The sequence below is a fragment of the Argiope bruennichi genome, chromosome 6 (genome assembly GCF_947563725.1).
Source record: "Argiope bruennichi chromosome 6, qqArgBrue1.1, whole genome shotgun sequence".
Taxonomy (NCBI): domain Eukaryota; kingdom Metazoa; phylum Arthropoda; class Arachnida; order Araneae; family Araneidae; genus Argiope; species Argiope bruennichi.
The window spans coordinates 83,989,893-84,011,727 of NC_079156.1; the positions used below are offsets into that span (position 1 = coordinate 83,989,893).

The following is a 21,835-nucleotide window of genomic DNA, read 5'->3' on the forward strand; positions in this document are numbered from 1 at the left end:
CTGAGGAAGGTCTAAGATGTGGAGATTTATAACTTCTGTCATTACAATACCTTATTTATGCTATAATTCATATGTAATAAAATTAAAAGAATCTTAGAAGATATTATTAAACTTTTTTTAAAATTATTTTTTGTTACTATTAATTAATGTTTCATTTTCCTTCATTTTCTTACTTTGTTGCCACGGTAAAATTCCTTGATAGGAATCGGGCCATTAGAATGAAAAAGATCTTATGCATATGAATCCCATATAAAAATATTTTAAAACCTCATCTCAGTCTATTTTTATTGACTTATTGTAAAGCTTCTTCATCAATAAATAGCATATTGATGAAAATAATAAAAACTTTCTTCAGATGTGTATAATTTCCATGAATACAACTGATTTATCTATGCGGAAGGGGACTTTGTCGTCAAAAAGGCAAGAGTTGAAAAACCCCGTCCTGAAAAATTTAGGTGGGGCGAGAAAAAAAAAAGTCCCGACACCACTCAACAAACAAAAATAAGGCATCCCTCCTATCTGTTACTTCTTTGTTTAAATAGAGCATCTGCTACGTTCTCTTCTTGTCTTCGACCGTCTATTAACTTTCGAACACACACACTTACGCAAAAGCGGGTCGGATAAGAACTTTTTGGGGAAGGGGGCACGTGCAGTACGGCCAGCCTCTATATATAAAACCCACTGTGTAAGGCTGCTCACTCTCAAGTGTCCCTAAAATTGCCCAACCTCTGGATTCCTGCGATGCCGAAATCTATCCTCAAGGTGGCCGTGGCATAAGAATCGTCTGCATAATTGGTGAAGTTCCTTTCAGTAGCAAACAACTCTGTTGGCTTTTCATCAGCTTAGCCATCCAGTATTTTAATGTGATTACAACTGATTTTATCCTATAGATTTAACAAGAAAATTATGATGTTAGATTATAATTTTAACTATAGATTTTGATAAAGAAGATTGGATTTGAAATATGTTCTTTATCTGCTAGGAAAGTTAAGAAAATCGCAAAGGTGAAAGTCTGGAATATCGTCAAAAATTGTGATTATAGGTATATTTTCAGCTCTTGGGCATTTGGTGCGAAATTGTTTTAAGTTGAACATTCTCTGACTTTGATTAAGGCAAATTTTACCTTTAAAACACACCTTCAAAAGGAATCGTTTTGCTAACGAAATCGAATAAGGTAAAAAGCGATTAAATTTTGCCTTCAACAAGTACATTCTTTATATTTTCATTTCAAGGAAAATTAACAGACAAGTAGCATTTTATTAAAGAAAAAAGAAATCAAATTTGGTTAATTTTCTTACAATCAAGCGCAAACATGCAGAATATCAGATGCAAGCATCTGATTGCAGTAATTTTTATCTCGTTTGTCTTCATCTTCTCAGGAGCATTTGTGATTAAAACGAATTCTTCTTCCGTTAATGCAAATACCTTATTTTTGGATGGTTATGATCGAAATATTGAGGACTCTCTTTCGTTTCTGGATGATTTTGTGGTTGAAGATGTTCTTGACTCGCCATTGTTTGATTCTGACTCCCCGCCTGAAGAAAGAAGAATTTCTAAAAGAAGCTTATCCAATCCCTCAGTTCCACAGTACATGTTGGATATATACGAAAGGCTGTTGGATAAACGACTTCATATAAAATTCGATACAGCAAGAAGTTTCCACAGTTCAAGTAAGTGAGGAAACAAATATTTTCGATGATTATTACTAGTTTTTAAGATTTGATTTTCATACAGAAGACTATTATAAAGATTTATTTTAATTCTGAAAGATGACTGTTTTATATCATTGTTAATCGAAGTATCATTTATCACGCTTTTTCCCATAAGATAGAAGAGATCTTATAGTTAATATTTAATTGAAGAAAAGGAATGTTTTTAAACCAACACAGGTAATCAATTGCATCGATTACAATTCCCCAGATTTCATCAAGTTTTATTATTTTATTATGGTTTTAATTTAGATAACATATGACTTTAAAGGAATTAAACGTCTTAAAGTTTTTTTTTTTTTTAAATGTAGTAAAATAATTTTTAACGGCAAGTTTGAGCAATGATTTGTGAAGTTTTTTACATTCTATTTTCAATGCAAATTCTAATGATTTCTCTAATGATTGGAAACGTATTTAAAAAAAGTATTTTTTTACTTACTTTTTAATTAAATGCAATTTTAATGATTTTATTTTACTACTTTTTTCATTGATAACCTACTGCTTTCAAAAATTTTTTGGTACTTTGATTAATATTGCTTTCTGTTGGTTTGCTGTCTATTTTCATGTCTTATTCGATGGCCAGTTTTGAAAATATACAGCCATATTATAAAAATAATCTTTTGGGAAGTTGAAACTATTCTTATCATAGTTGCTACATCAGATCAATTTATCTGGTAAACAAAGAAAAGACTATTAAAAAAATTTATTGAGATTGTGCTCGTCTCGATATAGTCTTACATTTTCCATAAAGAAATCAGTAAAGCTCATAAACGTATTTCAAATGTAATTGATTAGCTTTAGCATTTTTTACATAATCGAAGTTTACTTTTCTTACCGATGGTACTTGCCCCGATTTGTGTTCCTTTTGATGGTATTATTTTCTGTCTTCTCTTCATGTTTTTATTCATTTCGTTTTCATTTTTCGTTGGTCTTCGGATTCTCAGAATGATAAATAAGATACTTGGATTTTATTTTTTAATCATTAGGGCGGAAAAATTAATAAACTTCTCAAAAATCAATAATGCAACTTTATAAAATTATTTCAGTGGCTGATGCAACTCTGCCGGTTTAAGGGGCCACCGCTAATCAATTGATATGAATGTTATTATACAAAATTCACCATTATTTCAAATTTCTAGATTTACTAGTTTATAAGCATTAATATAAGTTATAATTTCTTTATAGAATCAAGAATCAATCAAAAATCTTATTTTTTTAAAATTATCTTTACTTTTCTAAAATAAACATATATTTTTAATTTAGTGTATTTGTAATTAAAAAAGTTTCATCTGTCCATCCTTACATAGTTTGTGCTGTCGTTCCTCGGAAAATGACTTCCTTGGTGAATTTTAGATTAATCCACCTGAGATAGTTCTGCGTCTTTTATGCACCATCATCGATATTCAGTTTATGAAAACTTTACTAATTTTGCTTTCATTTGACTAATATATTATCATTTAGGTATCGTTATATCCCTACATCAATAATCTTCACATTTCTGAATTACAGCGTGATTATAAATGACTGTTCCAATTTTTCAAGTCTGTTAAAAAAAAGTACAGCTTTGTTGTTCATCGGAAATCAAAAATAATATTTGAAAGTTTGAATTCAATGCAGTTATAAATGTTCAATGTGAACTCTTCCAGAAATATGAAAGATATTGCGGCAGTACGATAACTCAGCCCACAATTTTTTTCTGTGCGTTTGAAATGATGCAGATATGTGTGTATGGTGATACTTGATTTTTTTTCTGGGGGTACATCAAACAGCAGATGTTTGTTCCTCCGCTAACAACTGACATTGATAAACTGAAAGACATGCATATCCGTAGGCTTTTAAAGAATCCCATTAGAGATGCTGAAAAATTATGGGATGATTATCGTATCGCCTTGATATAATAGTTTGTATTTCTGGAGATGCTTACAATAAACTCTTATAACCGCGTTGAATTTAATTTTTCAACCATTGTTTGTAGTTTCCGATGAACAACAAGTTGATTTCTTTTGATAGTTCTGGAAAGTCGGAGTATTGATTCATAATCATCCTGTATAATAGTGCCAGAAGTTAATATCTGAATCATATTAATATCTCTTTACCCTCATGAAACTGAGTGACATACCTTGCACTTTTCTCTTCATACATGCAATTTTATGTTCAAGCGTAAGAAATTGACATTCCTTGAAAACTTTAATTATGCCATTTCCAAAAATTCGTAGAAAATTCTTGCTCTTGAAAAATAGAACAACTTCATTTCCAGTTTAAACTTTTAAATTATATTTTTCAAATGCATTTTATAATTAATATTTTAATGCAGTGGAGTCCTTACTTATTGAATGTTCATAAATCTAAAATCGCTCTGTATCCAACCTTTTTTCAGAAATCTTGGATTTTCAAAGCAATAATTTCAGTATATCGAATTTTATTTTCTATTTATCGAAAAAAAATTTCTCATAAAAATTATGTATATTTATTGCAATCGTAAAACCGACTACTGACTTCATTCATAAGAAAGAAAGTAGATTAAATAAGAAGGAAAAAAAAAGCTGCTTTATGACACTTATATGAAAGAAAAACTCAGGAGATCAGAAAAAGTAATAAACATTGGCTGATTAATCATGTTCTATTTTTAACTTCTGTTGTATTTTCTAATTTGATTCAAAACTTTTGATTTAAATTCGATTTAATTCTAAACGTCTTATAGTGAGTTAGTTAATTCTTTATTAAGATAAAAGAAAAAAGAAAACAGAAAAGAAAAGACATATAAAGCACGATAAAAGTGTGAAATTTTGACATATATATCGAATTTATAGCTTTAAAATATATGTTATTGCTTGGCAACGGATTCTAAAACCCTCGCGCTTTTCCGTTTAATTCGTCAAAATAGAGGTGAGAGGAGAAAGGAGGGGATGGAGAAGGAGATGAAAGGAGGGGAGGTTTACATTTAACAATAAAATAAATTCGTATTACTCGCAGACTGAATTAAAATAATACGGACAGAAACCGCGTTTCTCCCCTTAGTGAGACAGAATCGTCGAAAAGTGGTCTCTCAGAATATTGAAAGGAACAGTACTTGTATTCTTAAATAAATTTATTTGATAGTTAATTCTTTTAAGCCTCCTTCAATACTTAAAAACTAATTATGCACAATTTTTAGTACGAAGATGATAAAGAAAATAGTGCTATGCATTTCTGAATACTGAAATTCCTATGCATTTGAATTTCTCTCACGAATCTTCAAGTTCGATTTATACAGTTTCAACTTTATGTACATTACATTACTTTATCATTATTTACAATCTTGGTTCACTCGATACTTATATATTTTCTTATTTCAAAATTGCTGCTCTTTTCTTGATTTGTTTATTCATTAAGCGTTTTTAGTAATCATGTATTTGCTCTGAGAACCAACTTTTGTATGTTGACACGTGCTTTTTATTTTACTCTAAAGGTATAAAGTAAAATAACAATGATAGTATTTGTATTGAAAGGTATCTGACTTGATTTTGCTCTAGAATACAATGAGTCACGAAATTAAGTTTCGTCACAAACACGAATGGTATTTTTATACAATATTACAGCAGCACAGTTATTTAAAAATTAATTAGAAAAAGTGACAAAAAATTAAAAGAAATAAAATTGGTGTCATGGGAAAAGTTTTTTTCTTTTTTTAATTTTAAGATTGAATAAAAATATTTTTTGTGCAATTAATTATTCTGACGCTATGCAGAAAGACATACAAATTTCTGCTAATTTTTACTTGATTGAAAATTTAATTTTTACGCTATAAAAAGTTGACGGTATTCTTTTTCTTTACAAATAATTGTCCGGATTTTGATTGCAATAGACCGTGCGAATTAAGAGATGTGGGACAAACATACTCACACATCCTCAATGACATTTAATTATATTAAGATTTGAACCGGTTGTGTTTATTTCGGAATACAAATTTATAGAAACTTCGATTACGCGTTTTGAGATGATTTTATCTGTGTGGGCAACTAAATAAATAGAACCAAATCTTATGGTTTTTGTTTGATTTTTCCACTTATATAGAAATATATTTTCAATTTCCATGCTAAACCACTAAAGCTTTAATAAGAAGTATCTTTCTGAATTTGATAATTCAAGATGGAAAATTATTCATGGTTTAAAGATCGTTTTCACCTTTTTTGTATAATTCGAAAATTTATCATAATTGTCAATAATCCAAAGTTGAGATTTTGAAAATTTTTAATGTTTTAAAACTTTCTTAGTAACAGAAAACATGCAGGAATACTGTTTGTCCGTCCATACGTTTGGGATCTTCGTAACTCTAAAACACAACGACATAGGTTAGTAACATTTAACTTTATGTCCTTACAAAAAAAAAAAACAACAACAAACACACACACACACACACACACACACACACACACACACACACACACACACACACACACACACACACACACACACACACACACACACACACACACACACACACACACACACACACACACACATTTGCAGATGTTTCGTATTTGGGAGTAAATGACTCAACTAGAAAAAGATAGTTTTTTTTTATACAAATCTTTGATTTTCTTCACCGCACTAAGACACGTTAGAAAAATTACACACATTTATAAACATATTTTAAAAGGAGCTCTTTGTCGTTCAAAAATTTTAACATAATATCAAAATGCAAACTTTATTTATGTTTTCGTATTACCATTCAACTTATTAAAAATATTAAATTCATCTTTTTAGTATTAGATTTTTTCATAGCATGAAATTTTTTTTGTCTAGAATGGAAATTTGCTACACATACCAAGTCGTAAGAGATAGAAACCTCCAGGAATTTTCCCCTCGAAACTTTCTGGCGTATTTCTTAATAAAGATGTTATCCTGCTCTTCCCCAATAAAATAATGGATATTTGGCGTGGCGTTCATGTCCAGGATTTTCCGAATCTCGCACTTGACAGTTATATGTTAAGTATATAACAAATAAAAATAGTACTTCTGCATTAACTGCAAGCCAATGGCGAGCAATAGTTACTAAAAAGTCTGTTAAAATGCGATCTTTGATTTTTTTCGGTGATTCATTGCTGGCATGTGGCTAATACATAAACCCCAGAAAACCAAATATGTATTTTGGATGCTTTTATATTCCGATTGGATACATTCGATAAGGAATACAGTTTTAGTCACAAGATCACATGCAAACTTTCATTTATTTAAGTCATCGCGTTTACATACATGCAAAATTACAGACCGATAGATGGTTGACCTCTTGACAGATTCAGTTCCAAATTTGATATGGATCTACATTTTTGATACTAAACCTTTGTACTAAATTTCATTGATCTAGCTCTTTACGTTTCTTCGGTATCGTGCTCACTTTTGCTCGGACAACCGGATTTCTTTTGGATTTCGATCAAAATTTTTTAAAAACTTAAAATTTGATGCAAAGACTATAATTTTATCAGCCTAGCTTAAAATGATTTTGAATTATCACGTTCACAGACAGACAGACAGACTGAGAGAAAGAAAGACATAATTCTAAAAAATTTGGATTTGAGGACTTTTGTAACATGAAATACCATCCAAATCTCAAGTTCAATAGTTTTTTGACTATTGCAATACTTACTTTTTGTATATGAGAAAATAAAAAGAGTGAATATGTTCTTGTAGTTTTAAAACGTCATCAGTATAATAGGAAAACAGAAAAATCGGTGAATCGATGTATCATCAATAAATAATATATACTGCATATAATATTGATAAGCACAAGTTTTTTTAACTTGTTTTTCTTTGACATTAACTTGTTTTTCTTTTGACTTGTCCATTTTTATCTATATCCTTACCTATGATACCTCTACCAGCAATGAAGGAAATTATGTGCGTGTGTTGATGCCCTACAGAACAAAACCGACCTTTTTTAGAGTTACAAAATTTAGTATAAATGTATGTTGGTAAATAAGGATAGGGATCAAATTTTTTTTTGAAATTTTTATTATAATTTTTACTGATTAAAAAATAAGTGAAATTTTGGAATTCTGCGATGATTTACACAAATATTATTGCATAAAAATGATTTTCACATCACCCTAAAATTCTGTTAGTTGTCGCACAATCCCTTTTGGAATGCTGGCAATTTTTAAATTTCTTCCATAATTTTCATTCATTTATGAGATATTTAATTGCGTGATTTTAATCATTTGTCGAAAAGTAAAGAAGAAAGTTCTGCTTATTTCTTGCACAGTTTACATGAGGAGTTAGAAAGTGGTTTTGCCGTGCCTCGAAATAAAACTGACAATCAGCATACAGATTACACTGACAATAATGTTAAAGATAGCATTATGATATCCTTTGATTTGACTGTATTGGGGAGGCTCATTTAAACAATAAGGCGAGCAGTTATTAAAACAACATGATTGTAATTTCCATCGCAGTTCGATGCTTAAGAATCTTTTATTGGATGAAATCACCAATATAAAAACTATCTTAAGAGATTTCATTGAAATTAAACACCACCCATTTTCACAGCGAATCATTTGGATCCAGTTGGCTGGTATTTGGTATTCACTTTGGCCGTAAAGGCAAAGCACTTAAGAAAATGAGAAAAAAAAATGGTGTCATTGAACAGGTAATTTAACAAAAATTTTAAATTGATATCAAAATTGCTCTCTTCGATAAAAATGTCTGAACTTTACTGCTAGCAAAAATCAAAATATTTTTTTAAAAAGCATCTAGAAGGAAACAAAGATATTTTGAGTAATTTTAAAAGATTTTAATTGATGCCATTCGATGACATATTACTACAAAACATTCAAACGATACTTTTTATAGCCATAAGTTATAAATGACATTCATATGTAAAAGAAAGGGAAGGGGAAAGGGTTCGCATATAAATGATGTGGAATTGCAACCCTTCTTACTGTTTAGCGTATAAATTCTAGAAACTTAAAAAAATTGCATAAAATTTTAAAATTTAATAGCAATAACTTAATCTAATTTTTCTTTTTGTGTTTTTTTTCCTAAAAAAAACACAATAAAAAATTGTATACCTTTGTTTTTTTCGAGAAGAAAAATAACTTTTTGTCATTTTGTCATCTACGTCAATCCTTATTTCCACCCGTTGCGCATGCGCAGAGATAACGCACAATTTCTTTGAAATTCATGGCTTGAATTGGAAAAAATAGATGATGAGAAAGTTTTAGAAAATGTTTTTTCCATTACTGAAAACATTTCGTGAAATTTAAAAATAAGATACAAAGAATAATTAATGATAAAAAATAAATATAAAACATTGCACCATATGCTTTTTCTTATAGATAAGTGTGATAATAATATTCCAACATTTATTTTACACTTTATGAATTTTTTTTATTGTTTAACTGCTGTTGTGTAAGTCTTTATAAATTAGATAAAAGAAATTAAGGAAAATAATTGAAAGGATTTTTTAAAAATTAAATTTGCAATAAAAATTTGTGCAAAAAAACCAGTTATTTGATTAAAAGTTCTTAAGTAAAAACATATGAACCTTATACAAAACATAGAATTATAAATTTTTTATTAATTGATTATAAAAATTTTCGAAATTAATTGAGAAAGTTGAGATTTAAATTATGTAGAACTGTGCCACACAAACGATTGCAATCAAGACCGTCACTGCGTGATGAAAAGAAAACATCCAGCTTTTTTTTTGGTGAGGAATCAAACATTTCGTATATTATCAAAGGGGGGAATGAGCGTTTCAGACCTACCTAAATCTTAAAAACACATTTTTTAAATTATACCTCTCTATGAACAGAATAACTTAAAAACATTCTTCAGTGTTTGATGAGAAAGTTTGAAAGGGAAGTTTGTTTTTTTCAGAGTTCAAATGAACACAATAACTAAAAAAAATGTATGAAACTTAGTAGATAGAATTTGATACATAAAACCAAAATGAAGATTTGAATCAAATATTGAGCCAAATTCATCAAATACTTGCAGAATGTCTGTAGGTTTCTTTATTTAAATGCAAACGTGACAACTCGGAAACGCTAAGATCTAGATAAATAAAATTTTGTATGAAATTTTATTACTAAAATTGTAATTCTGTGTGAAATTTTAATTTTGATTAGTCAGAAAAAATCAACTCAATGTATACAATGTTTCCAAATGTATATTCATATCTCTCTTGTATTTTTTTCATATTAAATACTCGTGCTCGAGATTCATGTCATTTTACACACGGTTCAGAAAGAGGTAGAGGGACACTATTTGTGTTGTCTTGTTTCCAGCTTGTCCTGATCGCCATCTACCATAATAATAATAATAATAAAGCTGAAACATAATAGCGTTTGCAGTCTTGCCTAAGATTTACAATTTTCATATAGCGGAGAGAGGATAGCATATTTATTAGGATGTGTAAATTTCGAGGACCTCCCACATAGGTTAAATTAATATGTGCTTTCTTAATATCATTTTGTATAAATTTAAGCAGGGTTTACAAAGCTTTGGAGGTAACAAATAATGAGCTGTAACAATTTCATTCTAGAATACTTAGTAAGTGATCTTCTTAGGGGGAAGGTAGTGTCAGTTTTGAAACATAATTTGGTTATTTAATATTTAAACTTCAGATACATCTATTAACAAAAAAAGCGAAAAAATATCAGGATTAATAAATTAAAAAAATAATGTATCAAAAATATGTATCAAAAAGAGTTTATTTGGTATGTGGAAAAGCTTTCTGTTTTTGCACCATTTTTTGAAAATCCATGTAATTTTTATGCTTTTTATTTCTTAGTTGTCTTCATAACACTTCATTTTATATTTTCAAATTTTGAGGCAGATATACATGAATTAATATAGTGTGTAAATTTCTGCTTTATTGTTAATGCTGTTCTAAGTTTATAATTTTAAGATACTAATTTATTCAAATTGTTCTATCACTTTGGAGCTTTTGATATTAAAAAGTCTGACGATCAAATTTTGAACATAATAAATTAAAAAAACACCAAGCTACGTTGTTATAAAAATTAAATTTTTGTCTTTAATCCGATCTGTAACTTTTCAAAATTGCCAGAATATAGGAAAATAAAAATAAACAGACATGCAAATTTTCACCACCATTGAAAATGAATGATTTAACGTAACGTAAAAATTAACGATTTTAACGTAAAAATTATAATGTTATAATTTTTGTACAAGGTTAACATTTTTTTCCCTATGTGCTTTCTGAAAGTATTTTATCTTTATTTTTAACTTAATATAGATTTAAAAAGAGAAAAAACTGTCATTATTTTAAGCCGAATTGGAAAACGTATCAATTTTTAGTAAATAATTTGTAAAGAGTCATTGTGCTTCAGAATTTTTTTTGATACAGAAAAAGTGAAAACTTCCAAATATGAAGTTATTACAAATAATTAAAAAGAAAATGTTTAGAAACTTTTAGTCTTTTGAATCATTCAAAGAAATCATTAATAGAATTTAATCTATAGAACGCAGTTATTTGTTCTGCTTTTATCTGTTATTAGCTGCTTCATTACAGAATCTCTCCTTCTGGTAGAAAGTTGCCATCGACTCAAATTATAGAAAATTTTGTTCAGTGAATTTCGACAAAAAATTTTGCATTTTCATATTATCTCTCGTCGTATAATATACGAAAAAAAACAAACTTATTAGACTTTGAAACAAAATGGGCTGAAATAACGGTACCGTTAAACCAAATTGTATAATAATTTGATCTTTTTTAACAGGTCATGAATAGCGATATTATTTTCTTTTCGAAATAATGTATGAAAAAAACTTGGATTCTGACATGAAATGGGATAAAGTAACTGGAACTAATATAATCTTATTATCTGAAGTATATATCTCTCTATAATAATCCAGATCATATCTGTGTAATTTGGAGTGTTAGCAAAAAGAACGTAATCGGATGCTTCAATTAACCTTATTTTAAGCTAATATTTTCAGATATGAGACGGAGAATTTTTAGGAAATAAGATGAAAGTGGAAACAAAACAGTCTTGAGCATAATTTTTCATTTCACTAAAAACAGGAGTTTGTTCAGAATCATTTTTGTTCTTCATTTTTATTTTTGTATAAGCAATTTAGTTTCATCTTTTCATGCTATTAGTTATTAATAACTTCTTTGATTTGATTTGGCTCCATTGCTAGTCAGTGCTAATGCTTTAATGTATTTTTTTAGCAGGAATTCTTACGCGAATTCTATTTTTCTCTACATATTTCGATAGAATGACGTGCATCAATCGTATTAATTCAAATGCTGCCTATTTTTGCAGTGTATTTTATAAAACGTTCCTACTGCAACTTAAACATTAATTCTGAATCTTAAGGACTTCCAATCTTGGTGATATACAGGGAATTCCTAATAAACGATCTTATTTTAAAATTGTCTACAGTGAAAATATTGTTTAGAAAGTTAGGAAATTTTGTGTAGGATATAATAAAAGGATTGAAATTTGTTTGAGCGGACAAAAAAAAAAATACCATGATGTTTTTTTTCAATGAATTATACAATTAGGACAGTTTTTTTAAATTTAGATTTCACTACCTTTTTATCCATAGAACATTCTAACACAATAATTCATATTCATTAAATTGCATAATCTCTAAAATGAGCTTTAACATTTAATTAAAACGCTTTAAAACACTTTTAGTTGTCTTTCAACAGCAACTGCCATCGAAAATACTCGAGATCACTGCTCTCAACTAACAAAAAAGTTGTCATTTGTCTTTTAACAAGAGAAAGATAAAGCATTCAAACAGGCAAAAGGTCTTTCGATGCAGACACTCGAGTTGCCTTTCGAAATTTATCTTAAAATGCACGAGCAACTGCGAGGTGCAAGGTCTCTTAACGAGGTCTCATTCCATTCGATCAAGAACTTGTATAACTAACTTTCTAACAAAACTTTTAAACAAACGGAGAAAAAAGCAAAAACGCAAATCACATTTTGAACAAATCACATTTCACAGTTTTCTAAATAATAGTTTCGTCTGTAGACAAATTTAAAGTAGGGTGGTTTAATTGAGAACATCTAATGCATTTTAAGAAATAAAAAAACGAATGATCTCAAGAATAAAAAAAAAACAGAAGAAAGGAAACATCTGGTAAACATTTTTTAATACAGAAATTTTTATTCCATTTTACCTTTTCTGCATTCATTGAATCAGCTCTTAGATCAAAATTATAACGATTGTTAGTTGCACATCATTAATTATATTATTGGATTATTTTTTATTCTATTGTCTTTTTTTAAAAATCTTTCTTCATTGTTCCTTTTTCGAACTTTTTGTATTATGTTTTTTCCCACGGCAGAAATACAAGCACTTGTTCTAATGTCTACTAATTCTTTTTCTTTAATACCCTAAGTAAGTATATTTTTAGTTGAAAACCCAGTACATCTAATACATTCTTATTTCCCTTATTCACTCATTTTAGTTTATATTCACAAATAACGGACACATGCAGTGGAATCTTTCATTATATTCATTAAGTATATTGCCTATTCATTTTTAAACCATCAAACTTGAAGAGCCCGGGTTGTATTAAGACATAACAAAATAAGTCTTCTTCTCTTTATGTTTTTAAATACGATGATTAATTTTTTTTTTATTCTGGACAATCCGATGATATAAAAATTATAGTCAAAATTCTTCTTCTCATGGAACGAAAAGAACATGCAAAATATCTAAAATGAAAATATGCATTTTCAATTCGTTTAAAATGTTTTTAATTGCTTATAACCGATCGAGTAAAATTGTACAATTAAACGTTTACAAACGTTGATTTTTAATCAAATAAAATTCCAATAAAAAAAAACATTCCTTAGCATCTACTTTCCAAGAAGTTTTATGGCTCTAGGTCCAACAGTCGGCCATGCAGAGAGTTGCATTTTGTGCGTTGTACAATTATTACATCAAGCAATTTAATGAAAATGCATGAACCTAAAAATATTATCATTTTAAAAGTTGGTGATAATAAATTTCCTACCAGAAAATCGATGTTTCCTAACTGCTATATCAAGCAATTTCATTGAAAGCACCACACTTGTTTTTGAAACTTTTTCTAACTATTCAACTTTTGTCAAAACTATTTCAATAACATTTCATTCATCTTTGTATGTTACTTTAACACATATCTTACTGAGCTATTCTACAACTTCTTCCTTGTCTTTGATTACATGTTGGACTATTTCATTATTCATTTATTACTCAACACATATCAACACTTTGTGAATGTTTTGTATTCAAGGGTCCTAATTGATTTTATCTTTGGGGGTACACGATGAGAGTATGAATGAGAAATCATTCTGCTCAATATGCTGGATCTCTCTCCAATTGAGAGTATAATACATTGATTGTTTAGCATGGTTGCGTTAGGTACATTTCTGATTACTGAACTATGAAAGAAGTTAGTGCATGGCTCTGTGATGATTCTTGGGGCCGCGGTGGCCTGGTGGTAAGGTCTCGGCTTGTGAGCCGTAAGGTTTCAGATTCGAGACCCTATTTCACCGAAGAACCGTTATGTAAGGGGGTCTGTTGCACGTTAAATACGTCAAGCCAAACGCCCTTCCGCTGGTCTGGTGTGGAGGGGAGAGGTGGGTGCCAGCTCGGGTGTCGTCCTCGTCATCTGGCCGCTGTTCAAAGTTACGAGGTCCGTTCCAAAATATCCCTAGTGTTGCTTTACAACGGGACGTTAATATAACTAAACTGTGGTGATTCTTTTGTAACTGTAATTACTGGTCATTCAGTGACTCGGACATAAGATAGGCTGGGAATTGAACTATATGATCATAGTTGAAGTACTAACAACATAAAATGCATAGTTATCCCGGTGCCATTTGGTAGTCTAATCTTTACTCCCTATATATAGCGAAACCAATATCAATGTAACTATTTAATCTTTTAATAATAGCGAAAATTTCAGAAAACGTTTCCGAAATTTTTAATTAATTTTAATCTGATACTTGTTAAAAGGGGAGCTGAATAATGAGAATCTATTGTATGCATGAACGAAAATTGATATTTATTGTAATTCTCTTTGATATTAATCTTTTTTTTTTTTTTTTTTGAAATATTGAATTCCAGATATTGTCAATTTTACTAAATGAAAAATATTTACATAATCATTTGGGTTGATCCTAAAGAAAATTTGTTCTATATTTATTAATGGTTAATTTGTTTTTCTTTCTAGGCAATTTGAATAATATAAAGAGCTATTCAAACGAACTAAATGTTGCAAGTGACAAGGAATACAAACTCCATCACTTATTATTTAACGTGTCGCATTTTCCCCAATCAGAGAAAGCACTGTTTGCCCATTTACGGATACAGATAATGCCGAAAGCCAGCCTTAAAATTTTGGGTAAGTAATAATTTTTCGATAATTCTAAAATGTAAGAAAATTTTAAATACAAATAATGCGTGGAATTTTGAAAGGAAAGTTTTAAATAATGGAAAAAGAATATTATAATATTTAAAGTTAATGATGATGATGTCGTGTCCACGCTACCACGGAAAGGGGGTGCAGTAGCTTCTGAGGATAAAGACCCCTGAGCACCCGAGGGCAGAAGTCTGACTTCTAGCTCATATGAAGATGAAACTCACACATTGAGCAACCCCTTTTTACAGGGGGGCACATTCACACACCTCACAGATAGAACACAGATGAAGAACAACCATGCCCGAACCGGGATGACCAGATCAAGGGGAAGATGCACTACCCCTATGCAAGGACGCCGGCATTTAAAGTTAATAATAAATTAAAATGAGTTTCTTTTTAATTCTTAATATTTAAACTTTTAATTAAGCAAACTAGAGGATATAATTATTAACTAGCTAGATGTTATAGTTAAAATCATTTTCTCAGGAGCAATATTCCAAAATACACCATTTAATGAAACGGCCAGAAGCTGAGACAAATAAACGATGAAATAATATTGTAGAACATCTGTTCATTTTACAGTTACCGCATTGTTCAACGACAATGCACAATTTAGCCAAATCGTATGAATTTGCTACTGCTGGGAACTAAAATAACACGCAAAATTGAAAATTAGCCTTTGTTCTTATTAAATTTTCGTATATTTCGTATACGAAAATTCATCAGTAATGTGTATCGAAATCGTCAAGGAATTCGAATTTGAGAATTCGACGAATCTCCACTTTTCAAACATCCCTAAGTTTAAAAAATAGATTAATATATGACTGTTTGTCATTTTGTCCGGTTGTGAATACGATAGCTCAAAAATTCTTAGAACTAGATGATTGAAATTTGGTATGGATTGTTCACTAAGTTTTTAGATTTCAATCGATTACAATTTTGAACAAAATTCATTCTGAATGTCCACCTACATGTGTGCACGATAACTGCAAAATATAAAGAGTTAGATAGGTAAAATTTGATATACAAATGATAGATATACAAATACAAGATAAAATGTAAATCCGTATCGAATTTGAAACCAAATTTGTCAAGGAGTTGACATTCTATACTTCCGCTTGCAACCACAAACCACAAATGGCTATTCTGACCGACCAATAAGGCACACGGATTAAGTAAATTTCTACGACTACTTTTTGGGAAGTTATATTGATTTTTATATTTGCATTTACATACTTTCTAATGCTGTTTTACATGTTTAGACGCTATTTATGGAAATTCTAATCTTTGATAGAATTTCTCATCATAATTTAAAATTTAAGGCAGATCTTTTGTTCTATAATAATTTCTCAATGTGCACAAAAATTTTTGAACTAGAAATTAAGTAATCGATTCATTTATAAATAGTTTATATTTTTTAATGCTTTACAATAGGAAAAAAATGGAAAATTTCGTTTTATTTATCGATTGCACTCCAATTTTTAGATAATGGATAAAAATACAGTTTAGTTTTTTTAGTTCAGGAACTTAGTTTAGATAATATATTTCTTAAGCTAGCTGGAAAATTTTAAGCAAATCATTTGATAAAACTCTAAATAGAAGATTTTTAGTCAAACAAGGCCCTTTTATTCAATTTTTAAAACGCTTTGACCACATAACTAGTATATTTTGATTTCTTAGATGTTTTTAAAAAAAATTTTTAATGCAAATATTCAAAAATATAACTGTTTTCCAACGTTTTTTTTAAAAAGAAATCATTCCAAACGTAGTTGCATACCTTAAATATCGTATGGAAGGTTTTTGCAAATTTCATCTTTCAATTATAAATTGTGTGTTTCATTAATTTGATGCCCCATATCAAAAATTTTAAATATTAAAGCTAATAACGTAGAGATTTTATAGTAATAGGGTCCTTTACCATCACAGAAATGTGACTAACCTTATTTTATTGTATTTAAAAATTTAAAATTTATTAAATAATGAAATTTATTGAGATTAGTTTTAGTTAGCAATTTATTGAGATTAGTAATTTTCAAATAATTTACACAATCTGTAAAACAATGTAGTCATATTTTATACAAAGTAGAAAAGAAATTTCGGATGTGAAATTCTTAAGAAAAATTATGAACATTTTGGTACATTTTTTCAAACTGGCACAAGCGATTGAAAATAAAAAATGCATGGAGTAATGACTCATTAATTCTAGTATTTAAAAAATAAAAATTCTTTAAAAACTAGATTTCTTAATATTCTAAAAAATCGAAAATATTTATTTATAAAAAATAATGGAGGCCAAATAAAAAAATCACAAAAGCTCGAGGCATTCATTGAAATGGTCAAGGCAAAATGAATTTTAATAATATAATAAGTATTATATTTTTAAGTATATATAATAATATATATTTATCAATTATATTGTTTTAATCTTTAATAATTTTTCTCATGCTATCCATTTTGTCTCAATTGCTTTAAAGTATTTTACGTATTTAGAGCTATGTTAAAAAGTAGAACACTTTTTTTTAAATAAAAAAATAAGTATTTTAAAACAAAATTGTTAATCACAATAATAAAAATGTAACATTATCTTTTTGTTATTTTCAACTTTTTTTTAACTTATATATATTGATCCATGGATTGAACTTAAATATTATGTTATAATCCAATACATGGATCATAAACATAAATTTTATAGAATCATTTTGGAATTTCTCCGTTAGGTGACAACAAATAAAATTCTAATTAAAATGACGTGGAATCAAAATTTTATTCGATTCAAGTGATTAATTAAGTTCTAAAGATATTAAATCACCATCTGGAATACACAACTGTGCAAAATTAAAACAAAAAATTGCAAAACTCCTTTATTACAAACATGAAGTAAGTCCAATGAAATAAAAGTTTACAAGGAAAATAAATATCCATTTTTTTCTACGCATTTCATAAAATGTATTTTTCAATCAAACATTTAAAAATCTCCTCATATAGTTCACTAACCCTTCATTTATTCATAAATAAGCTACTTGAAGGAGATTTCATGGCGTTTCAGAAGCAGACAGGCGCCAGACATCTTCAAAAGTGCTCGACTATGCAGTTTCTTACGCATCAACTACAATTTTCGAAATAATATTTTCGGTGAGCCCACCCCTAAACAAGCGCTGTTACGTTAGGATTATTTTTGAAAATTGCTCTCCATGGCAACTGATCAAGTTTAGAAGAGGCAAGCCTTGCTATCGAAATATTTGATTGCACAGCTGGTGCTTTAGTTTATTCAGAAGAAAGTTTTCGTACTATGATTGATTAGCTTTCCAGCTCATTACGCTGAATGTTTTAGAAAATATAAAAGACATGATATTAGACAGCTGGGAAACACATGATGAACGTTGGGAGTATTACCTGCTCCTCTCTTTCGGGTATTTAAATAACATGAGACTTTTAGTCGCAATAAGTGAAGAAAATATATGGTTTACTTTGAATTCTTAAAACTAATAAAATTCAACAAAGTTAACAAACAAACAAAACATGCATTTTTTGGGTAATGAATACTATGTTACTGAAAAAAATATTAAAAGAATTTGGGGCTTTTTTCTTGATTTTATTTATTAATACCATCGACGAATTTTAAGAAATAGATATATTCATTGATCTATTCGAATTTTTTTTTCTTGAGAATTAATCTTTTGTGTTACAACTGTAAGAAATTAATTTTTCGGTCTTATATTTTGATGCAAAGTAGCATATTACGGTCACATAGCAAATTTGTGTCTGATTATTCATGTTCATATTTATTTGTAATTTTTTTTAAAAAAAATATCGAACAAAATTATCCACTTTTAGATTTTTTCTAATCAACCGTTAGGCACAGCATATCGTTATTTTATGGAATTTTCGTTATCTTTAAATCGTTAATTCTTTAATTTTATATTTTGATTCAAAGTATCCCATTAAAGTTGCATAACCAATTTGAAGCTGATTGTTCATGCTCATGTTTATTTGTATTTTTGAAAAAAAAAATTATCGGACAAAATTATCCATTTTTAGATTTTTTTTAAAAAATCAACTCTTTGGCACCGAAGAGTCAATCGTTACTTTTTGAAAAATAGAAATAAACTCAAACGCATCAATTGCAAAACCGTTTAATGGTTTAAAAGTTAAATTACTCAACTAATAAAGGAATGATTGAAAAAATAAGTGTCATTTTTCATTTCTTTTATATAGACGGCAGTTCTTTTTATTCTATGTCTTTACGAAATGCTGAATTTTAAAGTTAGTTTGCAATTCTGAATTATTTTGCACATGATAAATCATATAATTTAACTGCATTTAATCGTAACTCGTTTTATGCAAATTTTATGAAATGTTATTATGTATTTTCTTTGATATATTGTAAAAGTTTTTAAGTTTCAGCTACTTCTTAATCTTTCTTCCAGATTCTAAAGCTATTAATAAATGCTATTTTCCTGAAAAAATTATTTAAAATAATTTTTGACTGTTTTCTTACTTTTATTTACTAACACCATCAACGAATTTTAAGAAATATATTCATTAATCTATTCAAAAAAATTATTTTTTCTTGAATTAATCTTTTGTGTTACAACTGTATGCAATTGACTTTTCGGTTTTATATTTTGATGCAAAATAACAAATTACCGCTACATAGTAAAATTTAAGCTGATTGTTCATGCTCATGTTTATTTGTATTTTCGAAAAAAAAATTATCGAACAAAATTATCCACTTTTAGAATTATTTTTAATAAACCATAACACATTACAGGTCATAGGAAATTTTAAGCTGATTGTTCGTGCTGATGTTTGTATTTTTGAAAAACAAAGTTATCGAACAAAACAATCCACTTTTAGAATTTTTTAAATAAATCGTAATACATTATAGCCCATAACAAATTTCGTGCTCATGTTTATTTGTATTTTTGAAGAAAAATTATCGGTCAAAATAATCCACTTTTAGAATTCTTTAAATTAAACCGTTTGGCACAGCATAATCAGTCGTTATTATTATTATTTTTTTTTTTTTGCAACAATACAAACAAATTTAGAAACTTCAATTGCAAAACCATCTAATGGTTTAAAATATAAATTACTCTACTAATAAATTATTGAAAAAAAAATGAGTGTCACTTTTTCATTTCTTTTGTGTAGTCGGCAGTTCTTTTTATTCCGTGTGTTACGAAATGCTGAATTTTTACCCTTAGCACTCAGAAGGTGACTCACACTTACCATTCAAGACGTGTGTATCATTTTGACATTTTATTTATTTATTTACTTTTGATTGTTAAAAATATTTGCAGAGTAGTAAGAAGCTGCAAATTAATTAAACGGGAGAATTCCACATAAAACAATTACATATATTTATTTTTCGGAGCAATAAATAAGTCTTTGTATTACGTGAATAATTAAGCATCGGCTTGCTTTTCTCTAGTGCGAAGGGTTAAAACTACTTGGCATTTCTGAATCATCACCTGATGAATCATATAGTTTAACTGCATTTAATCATAGCCGGTTTAGTGCAAATTTTATGAAATATTATTGTGCTTTTTTTGACATGTAATAAAAGTATCGAAATTTCATCTACTTCTTAATCTTTCTTCCAGATTCTAAAGCCATAGAAACATATTCAATATCAGAAGACTCACCTGTTTTATTATATTCAAAAATGGTCAATCCTAGCAAAGAATTTTTATTCACCGTGGATGTCACAAATGTGTTTGAAAAAGCTTTGCAATCAGAAGCAAAGCAATTGCTGCTAGCAATATCCCTTCCAGATGTATTCCTCGATCTGTTTGTGCTAGATGATGGAACTCCAGAAGGGCCACAGCTCCTCGTCCTGTCTAAAACAGTTGAAGCTATTTCTGAAGACAAAATTTTAACAAGAATGAGAAGATCGTTAGAAGGAAGAGCTCCTGAATTATCATTATCACAGGAGTCAGGTAATACTACATTTTTATGGTGTTTTCAACTAAAATTATTTTAAAGCCAGCATGCATTTTTCTTTATCTATTGTATATATGTAATAATATCTCTTAATCTAATTTAAATCCTAATCAATTTCCTAATTTTTATCTTAGTTTAGCCCAAATTAACTTCATTCTAAAATGATCTCTTATTTCCTGATCCAATTCCCACTTTTTAAATTATAAATTCTACACGTGGTCTATAAAACTGCCTACTTCAGCATTTTCTGACGCTCTAAGAGAAGGAATTAAAATCCCTAATGCTTACAAAATTCTTTCAAAGATACCGAAGATTCCCTTTCCTAAACGTATCAAAGAAATCCCTATCAAAATGTCATAGTAAAATCACTGAAGGGAAAAGTTTCGGCCTCTTTTGCACTTGTATCGTGGTGTAAACGGGCGCCAATTTTATCATCGCTTCTTGTACATAAAATGCCTCCCGTAGTAAAATAAAGCGATATTAAAATTTCAAAAATTTCTTCTATTCGACCATGCAACTACTAAAACATGTTCACTCAATCTCACACACACACCATTTGAAAATGTTATCTATGGGATAAAATATTTGTATACATATAAATGTAAGATCTGGATAATTACGAATATTTTATAAAAATAATTTCGTAATGCCCTAATAATTATGTGTCAGAGTATACTATTTCCTAGAAAGTATTTTAGTATACTATTTCCTAGAAAGTATTTTTAGAGATAGTTAAAAAAAATACAAAGAGGAAAGCCTTAAAATTATGAGTATGTATACAATTGCATTTAATCCTATTCGA

The 21,835-nt window shown here is 28.8% G+C and overlaps 1 protein-coding gene across 1 annotated transcript in view; it reads left to right on the plus strand.

Annotated features, from left to right (window-relative positions):
• Positions 1-696: 696 nt before the first annotated feature.
• Positions 697-21,835, plus strand: part of LOC129972977 (bone morphogenetic protein 10-like) — a 28,662-nt gene continuing 7,523 nt past the window's right edge. Inside the window, exons 1-3 of the mRNA XM_056087310.1 lie at positions 697-1,670; positions 14,899-15,069; positions 20,694-21,029. Coding sequence (XP_055943285.1) covers positions 1,313-1,670; positions 14,899-15,069; positions 20,694-21,029 — 865 coding nt within the window. The 5' untranslated portion in view covers positions 697-1,312. The remainder of the gene's footprint in view (positions 1,671-14,898; positions 15,070-20,693; positions 21,030-21,835) is intronic.